Source organism: Thermobia domestica, chromosome 11, assembly GCF_964235325.1.
Source record: "Thermobia domestica chromosome 11, izTheDome1.hap1.1, whole genome shotgun sequence".
NCBI classification, from domain to species: Eukaryota; Metazoa; Arthropoda; class Insecta; order Zygentoma; family Lepismatidae; genus Thermobia; species Thermobia domestica.
In genome coordinates, this window is record NC_137464.1 from 58,578,935 (window position 1) to 58,592,376 (window position 13,442).

Consider the following 13,442-nt stretch of genomic DNA (forward strand, 5'->3'; position numbering starts at 1 on the left):
TCTTCATTAGTCAATACATTTGAAAGAGATTGTGAACATACATTTGTTTCACTCTTCATCCCGTGGAATAGGAAGAAAAGTTAAAATATTTAAAAGGTATGATGAGAGATTATTTCATTGACATTATAAAGTTCTGTCTTATATAGTATATATTTATATATCTAATATATATTGATTTATAAGTAACAAAATTCATTTCTTTTTTATTTTAGGTTGCATACAAATAAAGATAAGTGTAATCCTTTTTCCTATTCCCGTTGATATTATTATTATTATTCCTTTTTAATTACTTATATATATCACATTTTACTTATTCGTATATTCTTTTAAACACTTATATATCCTTTCAAAATATTTATATACATATATATATTCCATTTAAATAAGATTTATATATCCTATTATATATCATATTCATATACCGTTTACACAAATAGCATTACGTATATATACATCTGAGGAAGAAAAATGGCAAAAGAGAGTACGCAAGATTTACTGAAGGAGATTACGGTCTTCATTAATGACATTGAAGAAGAAGAAGAAGAAGAGGTAGTGGGCGTAAATAACGAAACGCAAGTTCTTTTAAGTGAAATAAATGCCATAATCGGGGTAGAAGAAGAAGAAGAAGAAGAAATGCAAGAAGAAGAAGAAGAAGAAGACGCAAAAGAAGAAATGGAAATAGATCATCATGAAAAAATGCAAGAAGAAGAAGCCGGAGAAGAACAAATGAAAATAGAAGAAAGAATAGAAGAAGCAGCAACAGAAGAAGAAGAAGAAGAAAGAGAAACTATTGAAATTCAAATTCCAGTAGAAAAAGAAGAAGAATATGATGAAGAAGAACTATTACAAATATTGAACAGTGCTAGCAATAGAACGATAACAGAAGAAGCATCAGGCCGTATTAAAGAAATTATAAAGTGGTTACAAGAAGGAACAGAAGAAGACGTCGAAGAAAGGAGAAATGAAGAAGAAGAGCTGCTAAATTTCACGTTTTCCCAAATAATAGGAGAGGATTACAATAAGGAAGAGATGAAGATAGAAGAAGAAGATGATAAGTTTTACACGAATGAACTAGAAAATTGGATTAACAATTTGTTTCCCGATCCCAGAAAAGAAGAAGAAGAAGTAATATATCCCTCAATTATGGAAATATTAGCAGAGGCTAGTGTAGAACACGAAGAAATGGAAGTCGATTTAGACGACATAGAAAAAAGAATGGACGAATTGCTAGCCGTATTTCAAGCACAACGAAATTCAAATATACAAGTAGGATTCGGAAATAACAACCGTAATGATGGACACAATAGATTTCATATAATAGAAGAACGAAGAAGACAATACAGAAGATACAATATGGAGGGTAGAATGCTACGATTCCGTCTAGCCCCCGTACGTGCAGATGAAAACCCTTTTACGGCAATTGAAGCAAGTCTACGGGCACTAATAGATTATTTGCTACGTAATGTGGACCAGCATGATTACGTAGGAATAACAATTACAAATGAGAGAGAAGGACACCGCCCTTTTTGGTTGTCATTCAGAGAAGCAAGAAATCTCTCAGCAGAAGTTCTATGGATAAGTTATGAGAAAGTACTGCAAAGTAATGCGGCTTTTCTTATAAATGAAGATTGCATCGTGAATTTCCATCATGTGCGCATGCCAAGAGGCCAAGGTCGTTTGAAACAACATGTTATGAATACTGAAGAATATGTAAAGGCAAAACGTGGTATTATCACAATTAAGAACACAGGTACAAGATGTTTAGCGCATGCAATCGTCGTTGCCATAGGACTGAAAAAATACAAGGGAAGAAATCAAACTGAATATAATAGATATGTAAATCATCAAAGTAAATATATCATAGAAAAAGAAGCAGAAGAACTGTGTGAAGCTGCCAATGTAGATCTTAGTCATGGTGGTGGAATTCCTGAAATTCGTAAATTTCAGGAATTTTTAAAGGATTATAAAATTACAGTGTATAGGGGCTTTTCAGGAAGTGATGTTATGTTTGAAGCTCCACCAAGTGATAACGAGAGAACTGCTTTAAATTTACTGTTCATAAATAACCACTACAACGTCATTGAAAGCTTGACAGCATGTTTTAGCTGTAAGTTTTATTGCGAAAGCTGTCATAAGAAATATGAAAAGAAGCATGCACATTTGAAACATTGTACAGCTGTATGTTTTCGTTGTCATCAGAAGCCACCATGTGACTTTAAAGAAACCCATATTACTTGCAATGATTGTAATCGAGAATTTTATGGCCAGTCATGCTATGACTATCACAAGTCAGCGTCGTATCAAAATGGAAAGCCTTTATGTTCCATTGTGAAATGCTGTACCCAGTGTTTGAAAATTTATGTAGTGAAAGAAAAAGGTTCTCACGTATGTGGAGAAACTTATTGCAACATTTGCTATGATATAGTACCACCCAATCATGAATGTTACATGAAAGTGAATGAAAGAAGAAAATCGAAAAAAGCCAATGAAAAAATCATCGTGGAGAAGAAAGCTATGATTCTGTTTTATGATATTGAATGCACACAAGATACGAAAATAGAAGAGGAGGACGCAAACATATATGAACACATACCTAATGCCTTGGTTAGTCAACATGTATGTTACCAATGTTATGAAGATAACAACATCAAGAATGATTGTGTCATTTGTGGAAAGCGAGAAAATATTTTTGACGGAGAAAATGTAATAGAAGATTTTCTAAAACATCTTCAACAACGTCGACCAAACATTAAATCAGTAACCTGTGTTGCCCATAACTCAAAGGGATATGACGCACATTTCATCATTAAGGCCATGGTTGAGAAGATGAATTGGACTCCAGAAGTAATCATGAATGGAGCAAAAATTCTCTCTCTTAAAATAGGAAACGTAACCTTCATCGATTCACTAAGCTTTCTTCCTATGCCCTTAAGTAAATTCAGTGGTGCATTTGGGCTTCAATCGTGCAAAGGATATTTCCCACACTTCTTTAATCGACGTGAGAACCAAACCTATGAAGGGCCGCTTCCAGACATTAAATATTATGGAGCAGATACTATGAAAGTAGACGAAAGACGCAAGTTTCTCCAATGGTATACCGAACATCAAAACGACACCTTTAAAATGAAAGAAGAACTCATCAAGTATTGTGTACAGGATGTCGAGGTATTACGTCAAGCCTGTATTTCATTTATGAATACATTTGAATCTGAAACTAATGTCAATCCCTTACTTGAATGTATTACAATTGCCAGTGCATGTAATTTGGTATATCGTAGAAATTTCTTAAAGGAAAATATAATTGGTATCATACCAAAGAACGGATATCGATGGAGAGATGTACAATCAGTTGAAGCAGTACAATGGATAGCTTGGGAAGAAAAAACCAGAAACATCCAAATTACCAATGCTGCACGTAGTAAGGAAAAACGAATAGCATCAATGAAAGTAGATGGTGTATGGACAGATCCCAATACAGGAAAAATACACGTCTGGGAGTATGAAGGCGATTTCACACATGGTTGTATCTACTGCTACCCTAACGACAGAGATAAACCCATCTATAACAATACTACAGATACCATGGAATTTCGATATGAAGCAACAAAGAAGAAAATCCAAAAATTAAAAGATTTTGGCTGTGAAGTGCATGAAATATGGGGTTGTGAATTTAAAAAACAATTGGCAGGAAATGAAGAGATGAAGAAGTATGTTAGTAATCATCCGTATACAAAGAAAACACCATTAAAACCTCGTGACGCTTTTTATGGAGGACGTGTGAATGCCATACGTTTGTATCATAAAGCACAAGAATCTGAAGGAGAGACCATAAAATACAAAGATGTTATTTCATTGTACCCATTTATCTCTAAGACTAAGAAGTTTCCAATTCGTCATCCTACTATCTACCTGCCTGGAGATTCAAATATTCCCACCATTGAAGAAGTAGAAGGATTAGTTAAGCTCAGTATTTTGCCTCCAAAACAACTGTTTCATCCTGTACTCCCTTATAAATCAAATGATAGATTGATGTTTCCACTCTGCCGTACATGTTGTGATGAATTAAACCAAACACCTTGTAATCACAACGATGAAGACCGAGTGCTACATGGAACATGGGTAGCAGATGAAGTAAGAAAGGCATTAGAAAAAGGATACAAAATAATAGATATTCATGAAATATGGGCATATGACGTTGTTCAATATGATGAAAAAACAAAAAGTGGCGGCTTATTTGCAGAATACATAAACACCTTCCTGAAAGCAAAAACAGAAGCTAGTGGATGGCCATCATGGTGTGAAACAGATGAATTAAAGAAGAAGTACATTCAGCAATTTTATGAAAAGAAGGAATACGTCTAGATGAGAACAAAATTAAACATAATCCAGCACTTAGAAGTTTAGCTAAATTAATGCTAAATTCATTTTGGGGAAAATTTGGTCAACGTGAGAACATGGGTCATGTCAGCATTATTAATGAACCCAAGGAATTATATGAAAAATTAACATCTCATGATATAGATGTTCATCAAATATTTTTAGTAAATGATGACATGTTATATGTATATTGGCAATACACCGATGACGTTCCTGTTTCACTACCAACAGTAAATGTTGTCATAGCCGCATACACAACAGCACAAGCAAGATTAGAATTGTACAAATATTTAGATCAGCTACAAGAAAGAGTATTATATTTTGATACTGATTCCGTCATTTATACGCAAAAACCTGGTGAAAGTACAATTCCAACTGGTGACTTTTTAGGCGATTTAACAAATGAAGTCCTCGAATATGGTAAAGAAGCCTATATTTCAGAATATGTATCGGCGGGCCCGAAGAATTACAGCTTACGTATTTTTGATCCCAGCACGAAGAAGGAGTTTCAAGTGTGCAAGATACGGGGCTTTTCATTAAACTATGAATCTTCAAAACACCTAAATTTTGATGTAATGAAGAAAATGATAGTAGATAATGAAGAGGATGCAGAAGAAGAAGAAGAAGAATCTCGTCCCACGGAAGTAAAAATTACCAATGAGAAAAAAATTTGCCGCAGGAAAGACCATACTATCGTCAGCATGCCCGAAACAAAAATTTATAAGATAAATTATATTAAACGACGTAGAATTCCAAATTCATATGATACTCTTCCATATGGCTACACTACTTCCAACAAAAGAAGAAGAGAAATGTAATAAGGCTGTTTATAAATATACGTATGAAGAAAGAATCACACGATATCTTTGATTAAATCATCACCATTATGGCTTTCTTACATCATCAATCCTGCGAGTGTGTAAAAAGTGAACTAGATATTTTTTCTACAAAACCAACGCAAACCAGTATATTGGATAATCATGTTATTACATACAAACCAATCAGTTCACTAGCTGATAATGCTCCTATAGAGTTTGTCATCCCAGGAACAAGTGATGAATACATAGATCTACCACGTACTCTTCTTTACATTGAAGCTCAAATCGTTAAGCCTGATGGATCAGCATTTGGTGAAAGTGATAAAGCTGTGGCTCCTATTAATGACTTTTTAAATTCTATGTTCAGTGAAGTGGAAGTGTATTTAAATAACAAACTGATTTCATTTCCATCTCATAATCATCCATATCGATCATACATTGAAAAACTGTTAAATTATGATGATTCTGCTAAAAATACTCATCTTCAATGTGCATTCTGGTTTCAAGATACTGCTGGACATATGGATGCAACATCTAGTGGTAATAAAGGATTTCAACAACGTTATGAATTAACAAAAAAAAAGTGCAAAATTCGACATGCTTGGACATCTTCATTGTGATATTTTTAATCAAGATAAATTTTTAATCCAAGGAGTAGAATTACGTCTCAAGTTAATTCCTGCAAAGCCAAACTTTTGTCTCATCGCTAGTGATGCGTCTGTTGAAGCTAAAGTGAACATTTTAGACGCTGCTTTACATATTAAAAAGATTAATGTTAGTCCTACAATAAAACTAGCACATAACAAGCTTCTACAATCAACAACAGCCAAATATCCTCTCACAAGAGTGCAAATGAAGTCGTTCGTCATTCCAAAGGATCTTCAATCAAAGACAATAGATAATTTATTTATGGGAGTATTACCAACTCGAGTGATTGTGGCGTTTACACAAAATGATGCCTATACAGGAACAATAACTTCAAATCCATTTCATTTCAAACATTTTGACATCAATTTCTTCTCTCTATACATTGATGGAAAACCTGTACCTTCAAAACCATTACAACCAGTTTTCGAAAACAACCTCTATGTTTCCTCATATCATACCTTATTCTGTGGATCAGGCATTCACTTTTCAAATCATGGCAACAATATTCCTCGCCTTGACTTTCCTCAAGGATACACTATCTTTGTTTTCGACATTACTCAAGATGAAGAAGCCAGCGCTGTGCAGCATTGGAATCTTATACGTCATGGGTGTGTTCGTCTGGAAGTTCATTTTACGAAGCCTCTACCAGCACCTATCTCCTGCATTGTGTATGGAGAATTCCAATCTCTCTTAGAAGTGAATCATCAGAGGAACATCATCATGGATTTTTAAAGGTACGTTATTTAAATATCATATCATATATGTACATGTCTGCATTTTTATACATGATGTCCTCTACACTAGATTTATTGAATGCTTTGCAAACAAATTCTTTATTTCACAATCATTTCGTTGGCGTATATGCAGCCAATGAATTACCAGCACATGTTCCACTACCTGCAGCTATCATCATAAATACAGATCCCTCGAACAAACTTGGCACACACTGGATTTCCGTATATATTCATACTGATGGCCGTGCCCACTACTTCGATACATTTGGATTTCCTCCATATGTAATGCATCATATTCAATTTCTACGTAGAAATTCCACTTCTTATACATTTAATAATAAACAAATTCAAAGTGTGAAATCATCCTTATGTGGGCATTATTCATATCTTTTCCTATGCTTCAAAGCTAAAGGAAAGTCCTTAAATGAATTTCATTACACTTTCTCATCAACTCCAGAAAAAAATGATCGTCGTTTGCTGTATTTACTTTTACAGGTAATCATGTCTTCATTCTTCTTCTTCTTCGTTTGTTTTGATTACTTTCTTTTCATATTATTGCAGGTAGCCATTTCTTCTTCTTCTTTATTATAATGTGTTTGTATGTATTATTATTTGTTCATGATTATAGATAAAATAAATTTTAAGTTTGTTTTTCAATTTTTTTCATTTCAGAGAGTAAAAGATCGTCATCGTGTGTATGGACATCATCTTCAATGTACAGATTGACTTGTATCTACGTTTCATCATCAACATCAACAGCAGTAGTATCATCAGTGAACAGTATATGGCAGTTGTAAAGTTATCATCACATGGACAGTGGAAACAAAATCTAACGTTCTTTTAAAATGTACTATACTTACCGTCGTTTTAATTGTGTAAATAGTTTCATCAGCAATAAACAATTTGTATTATTTTTTCTCTTTGAAAACAAATGTTTTATTTCTTATTTTCTCCATTTCCTAATAAATAAATATGTTTTATGATCAGTTATGTAATTAAATACACATATCATAAAACATATTTTTAAGTCATTGAATTAAAGAATTTCATAGTGATTTAAAAAAAAAAAAGATTCTAAAACTGATTTTTTAATTCAATGATGAAATCATATAACTACATAATAATAATAATGAATTCAAATACTTAATCAGTTATTCTTTCGTAAATTAAATCAAGTATGTGAATTCAATATTATTATTATTATTATGATAGGACTTTTGTTTTTAAAATTTTAATATTAATTATTTGAGTTCCTTTTTTAAAAATTAAAAAAAGTCTTATCATACTTAAGACAAAGTTGTATAATAATAATAATTTCAAATACTAATTTTTATTTTAACATTCATTTCAAGAATTTGAATTCATTATGATTATTATTATTATTATTATTATACGTATCACTTATAATATACGATGAAAAAAATATGTTAGGATTTTTTTCTTATAAAAAACTTTAAAATCCTAACATATTGAGGTGTATGAAACGAACACAAAACACACACACACACAAATAAAACATTTCACTTTCCACTATATATATATTTTTATTACATTTGATATTACGTTGTTTAGCATACATGAAAAAAACAAATCAATTTCTCCTTCTTTATGAAGAGTCGTTCACTTCATTGATACCCTCCGAAGGTTGAGTTTCGGTTTCCCCCCACCATGGCTGTGTCGATACACTATCAAATAAATCAGCCATTATTGAATCTATAAGTTTTTGTTTGCAAAATACTTTCATTTCCAATTTTAATCGTTCACCATCAATGTTCACATCACTGTTCTTATCAAGAGAGACACTTGGAAAACTGATGTTCATACCATTAATAATACTCTGTTCATCTACACAGGTATGGATTCCGGCAAGTCCTCTGCATGTAAGACACTGTAATTGTACATGATTACGAATAGTATCTGTACACAAGTCAAAATATTCACGTAGCACAACACTACAAACTTTACTGTTTTTCACAGCATGTTCAATACACGGTAATATTTCCAAGAAATAAAGCCAATCACTTGAAGATAAGTACACAGTGTTTCGAGGAGCATGAAGTGTTCCTTTCTTCTCTAACAGCACTAATTTTTCACCCATTAGTTTTCGTACCACCAGTTCGTTTTTTCGACCAAGAGATTTTATAAATGTAATTTCCACTTGAGAATTTAAATAGTCCGTAACAAATGGGGTTAAATGTACAAGTTTCTCCCACTCTGCCAAATTTAACTCCACTCCAAACACAAGTCCTTTGCCAACACGAATCACTGGTTCAAATGTATCACTATCCAGTCCAATGCAAATTAATTTGGTTTTCATTGAATTAAGTCCATATTCAACATTTAACAAGTACTCTTTTTTGATATCCATAGTTGACGCACAAGCACTCAAAGACATGTTACTCCAGTCGCTGGTCAGTACAGAATAACGACACTATGCATACAGATGACTGCGCATGCATGAAGAGGAGGGACGAAGAGGAAAATTCATGTTTCATCTTGTTTGTACATGTCACCATACACTTACGATGAGTAAACCAGTTCAGTAAATTCAAGATCGTGCATGTTACGTCCAGATACATTAATCTTCATTCCTTTATATATTAAACAGACATTCCCACTGTGTAAATACGTTAATAATGCACCATTATCTGCTTCCAATTTTTCAGTACAACGTCCAGGTAAAATCACTTTTTCACCTCCTTCAAATGTCACACAGGCCTTCCTACCATATACCGTTGTAATTATCTCACAGTTTACAATACGAAATGGTACTCCAATCTCCAAATCTCGCATTTTTGTAAAGGGTACCATTGATGGCTTATTAAGTTTATCTAATAAACTCATTGACGATGACATCTTTAAAATTTTTGACGTTTCTTCCTTTGCAACAGCTGCTAACAGAATGATCTACACAAGCACATACGTTCCGCTTACGCTCTTCGCAGGAGGGGTGAGGGGTTTGGGGATTCAAATTATTAGCCAATAAACGACAAGAACACGAAAATTCATGTTTTATCTTGTTTTTTACATCTAGCAGGTGTCCAAGACTATGAGCATAGCAACAGCAAACCAACATTTTCCCACGGGGCTTCTGTGGTAACCGTAAAAGGCTATGAACATAGCAACTAAAGAGGAGTAGGGGGTAACGGGGATTCAAATAAACCAAAATTTTCCCACGCGCTTCTGTACTACCCGTAAAAGGCTATGAACATAGCAACTAAAGGCTTGTCGAAACTTGCCTCCCAATTCCAGGAAAACAGGATCAAATTTCGCTGACTCAGCCGTGCCAAGTGGGGTACATCTACTTCTATATTTTCATTGAATATTTGTTTTTTTTTTTAAAAACACGTTAGCCGCCAAGCCATATTTCGGGGGTATTTTGTACCCCACGATTTGTGCATCAGAATTATGCACATGGCGGCCAACGTGTTAAAAAAATCCTTCCTTTTGCGTAAGGATTCCTTTAAAATTTAATTGACAAGTTGTGTTGTAATCACAATATATCTTAGTGTTTAAACTTGGGTGGCGTATCAGAAAGTATAAAATTAAAAGTTACGACTTTGATTGCTTTTCAAGTACAGATGCTCGTTGATGACCTACCATATAAAAATATGTATATTGTGTCTGCTGAGACACACGTGTTTCCTAAAGATGCAAGCGTTTGGATTGCATTGCGGATAAATGTTCATAGTATTTTCGAATTTGGTTTATAGGGAAAACGAACCCTTTCCGGATTCTGGCTTTTTGGGCTATTTTTTAGACTTTCAGTCAAGCAGCTACTATTTATCCTAGGATCATGGTTCATACCTCATTCTCTTTAAAATAGAGCTTGATTTCAAATGGTATCACTTGCATGCCCATACCATATACCAGGAGAGGGAAAATTGATGTCAAAGGGAAACTTTTGAGGGAAAAAAATTGTCAAACTTTGGGCCCCCTGCCACCCCCCCCCCCTGTGTGAACGTAGAGACCTCCAAAAATCTAATAAATAGTACTTGGTAAACTAAATGTGTGTACCAAATTTCAAGTTTCTATCTTGAATAGTAAGGGCGGGAGAAATTTTATCAAGAATCCCCACAATGCCCCAAATTACCGCAAAACATCATGACCTCAGGGAAAAAATTTCCTGAGACATCCCTAATTACCCTAGGGTCATGTTTCGCCCATCATTCTCTTCAAAATAGAACGGCCTTTCAGGCGGTACCAATCACATGTCTCCATCATGTATCTAAGGCGGGAAATTCCCGAAAAATGGAATTTTTAGGTCTAAAAATCCCTTTTTTCAACTTTTGCCCCTCTGGACCCCCTGTTTTTACGCAGAAATTGGAGGAAAAAATCTGGTAAATACTACTCCGTGGACTGAATGTTTGTGCAAAATTTCAATCTTCTACGTGAAAAAATAAGCCCTCCAAAAAATAATGTACCGACCATGTCCCATTTTTCCCTATACAAAAGTATATTTTGAAAAAAATCACTGAGTCGTCCCTAATTACCCTAGAATAATAATTCGACCGTCATTCTCTTCAGAATGGAACCGCCTTTCAGACGGCATGACTCACGTGTCTCCATCATGTATGTGAGGCGGGAAAATCCTGAAAACGGGATTTTTTGAGTCTAAAAATCCCTTTTTTCAACTTTTCCCCTCTGGAGCCTCCCCTGTTTTAATGCAGAGATCTGAAAAAAAATCTGATAAATACTACTAGGTGGGCTGAATGTGTGTGCACAGGTGCAAACGTAAGCCCGCCAAAAAAAATTATATATACCGACCATGTCCCTTTTTTCCCTATATAGAAGTATGTGTTTTGAAAATTCCCTGAGACATCCCTAATTACCCTAGGATAATAATTCGACCGTCATTCTCTTCAGAATGGAACTGCCTTTCAGACGGTATGACTCACGTGTCTTCATCGTGTATGTGAGGCGGGAAATCCTGAAAAAACGGGATTTTGGGGGTAAAAATATTTTTTTTTAACTCTTTGCCCCTCTGGTTCCCCCCTGTTTAAACACTGACATCGGAATAAAAAATCTGGTAAATACTACTCGGTGGACTGAATGTTTGTGCAAAATTTCAATCTTTCAATCTTCAAAAATAAGCCCGCCAAAAAATAATGAACATAGGCTTAATAAGGGAAAAAATATATTTTGAGATCATGACGTCATCACCTCCTATGTCTGGACGCAGGACGGTCTGAAACCATACGTAATGTCTTCTACAATGCCTCTGGACTTAAAAAAAAAAACGGACGAAAAAGCTCAGATAGAAGAGAAATAACGCAATGTACCATGAAAAACGTCCATGGTACAAAACGTACCATAGGATCCCCTTAATGGTATTACTCCCACTAAGTCTGCAGAGATTCGAAAGCTGATATAAGCCTAGAATGTAGCTTATTCGATTGGGATTTAGTGTCTTTGTTAGCATCAGGTTGTATGATACAGTGACCTGCGGTTTAACATAGGATTCAAACCACATGCGCTCCTACTGGGAATCGAACCGGGTCTCCGCTTCTTAGACGCGTACGTTAACCATGTAGCCACACGTACATCAAGAATATCGTTTAGTAATGTTTATACCTTTTACCTATACTTTTATCTTAGTTTCCACATCCAAATCTCTGGAGTGATATTATCTTTCATTTTAGTAAATAAGCTGCCTTGGTCTAAGAAATTTCGAGATATTCGCTGCACTTTAATAAATTCGGAGTATGCTTATGTATGTACAATAACATAATTATTGTCTGACGTTTTATGACTCCTTTCGTATAATTTTCTGCGCCGATTATTCAAAAATTAATAAACTAATTACAAAATGTTTTAATAAAACAGTTCTTTCTACATATTTCTAGATTGTCAGATCTATGTTTAGTAGCTTTGTGGTGGACAAACACCATACTCGTGGGTTTCCTCGGGGTTCTCCCGTTTCTTCCCACTTTCTTCATTCCACCATTTCATTCATTTTTCATAATCACCGTCTCCTTTAGTCTAACCGGCATCCTAGTGGGACGTAAAACTTAAAGATTTCATTTCATTTTTCTATGTTTAGTAGGGTAAAATTATGAGTTCATTAGTTATTATGGTGGCTGTAATTTTAGACGGTTTGCTAGTCGATTAAAATGATACTGTTTGGAAAAAAGATCATTTACAAAATACGTTTTGGAAGAAGGCTGTTGTCTACAATAGGATTATGTAGTGTTGTTACATGAACAAATTAAGTGCATACAGAAAACAAAAAAGTGTATATACATTATGAAACTCAAGATCAATTAAAGATTATTTATTTTGGAACAGCACCATCTGTGGATAATAACCTGTTTTGAAATATTTTATGAAAAGAAAAAAGAAATAATTCTCAATATAAATTTACATAGTATCGCAAGTATCTAAAAATTTTATGTATTGATATGTGTAGAAAGGGATGATTATTATGTTTTAATATTTGCTTACCCATTCTTGCAATGCATTTCTCTTCAGTCCACAAAGAATCTCCATCAGGGGGAAAGTCCACTCTAGTTACGTCTGAAGAAGTACCCATTTGAATGTATAATCCTGTTCCTGTACCTTGTGCTTCAAAGTCATCGGCAGATCTGCCACCATCAGCAATTATATCTTTACAAAATAATGCAATTAGAAGAGAGTTACCATTATTTAAAGATGAAAAACCTACTGTCATGAACTAGCTTTAGCTGTATAAAGTTAACTATGTAATTCAATTGTTACCTATCATATCGTAATAATCCAGAAAGGTGTCTTCCTGTTCTGCCTAATGATCCTTTAGTTCTTTGTAGCACACTTTTTTTAAATCTTATCTTTAGGCAAATAGAATGTGGGATCCAAATAAATGTTAGAAAAACAATACGAATGGCGA

General features: G+C 34.2%; 2 protein-coding genes and 1 long non-coding RNA gene across 4 annotated transcripts in view; 2 read left to right on the forward strand and 1 right to left on the reverse strand.

The window, feature by feature from the left end:
- Positions 1-13,442, reverse strand: part of LOC145664095 (uncharacterized) — a 59,052-nt gene that overhangs the window by 19,248 nt on the left and 26,362 nt on the right. For both annotated transcript variants that reach the window (XM_081730444.1, XM_081730445.1), the window contains one exon: positions 13,022-13,183. In XM_081730444.1, coding sequence (XP_081586570.1) covers positions 13,022-13,183 — 162 coding nt within the window. The remainder of the gene's footprint in view (positions 1-13,021; positions 13,184-13,442) is intronic.
- The window catches only part of LOC145664097 (uncharacterized), a 285,281-nt gene that overhangs the window by 5,206 nt on the left and 266,633 nt on the right, over positions 1-13,442 (forward strand). The window lies entirely within an intron of this gene.
- LOC145664092 (uncharacterized) lies at positions 219-7,494 on the forward strand. The gene is made up of 2 exons (XM_081730441.1): positions 219-6,577; positions 7,250-7,494. The coding sequence occupies exon 1, from the start codon at positions 469-471 to the stop codon at positions 4,360-4,362; it is 3,894 nt and encodes a 1,297-aa protein (XP_081586567.1). The 5' UTR covers positions 219-468; the 3' UTR covers positions 4,363-6,577; positions 7,250-7,494.

Bases quoted from the DNA above. Each gene is read 5' to 3' on its own strand.
- LOC145664092 (XM_081730441.1), top strand. From the start codon at position 469: ATGGCAAAAGAGAGTACGCAAGATTTACTGAAGGAGATTACGGTCTTC.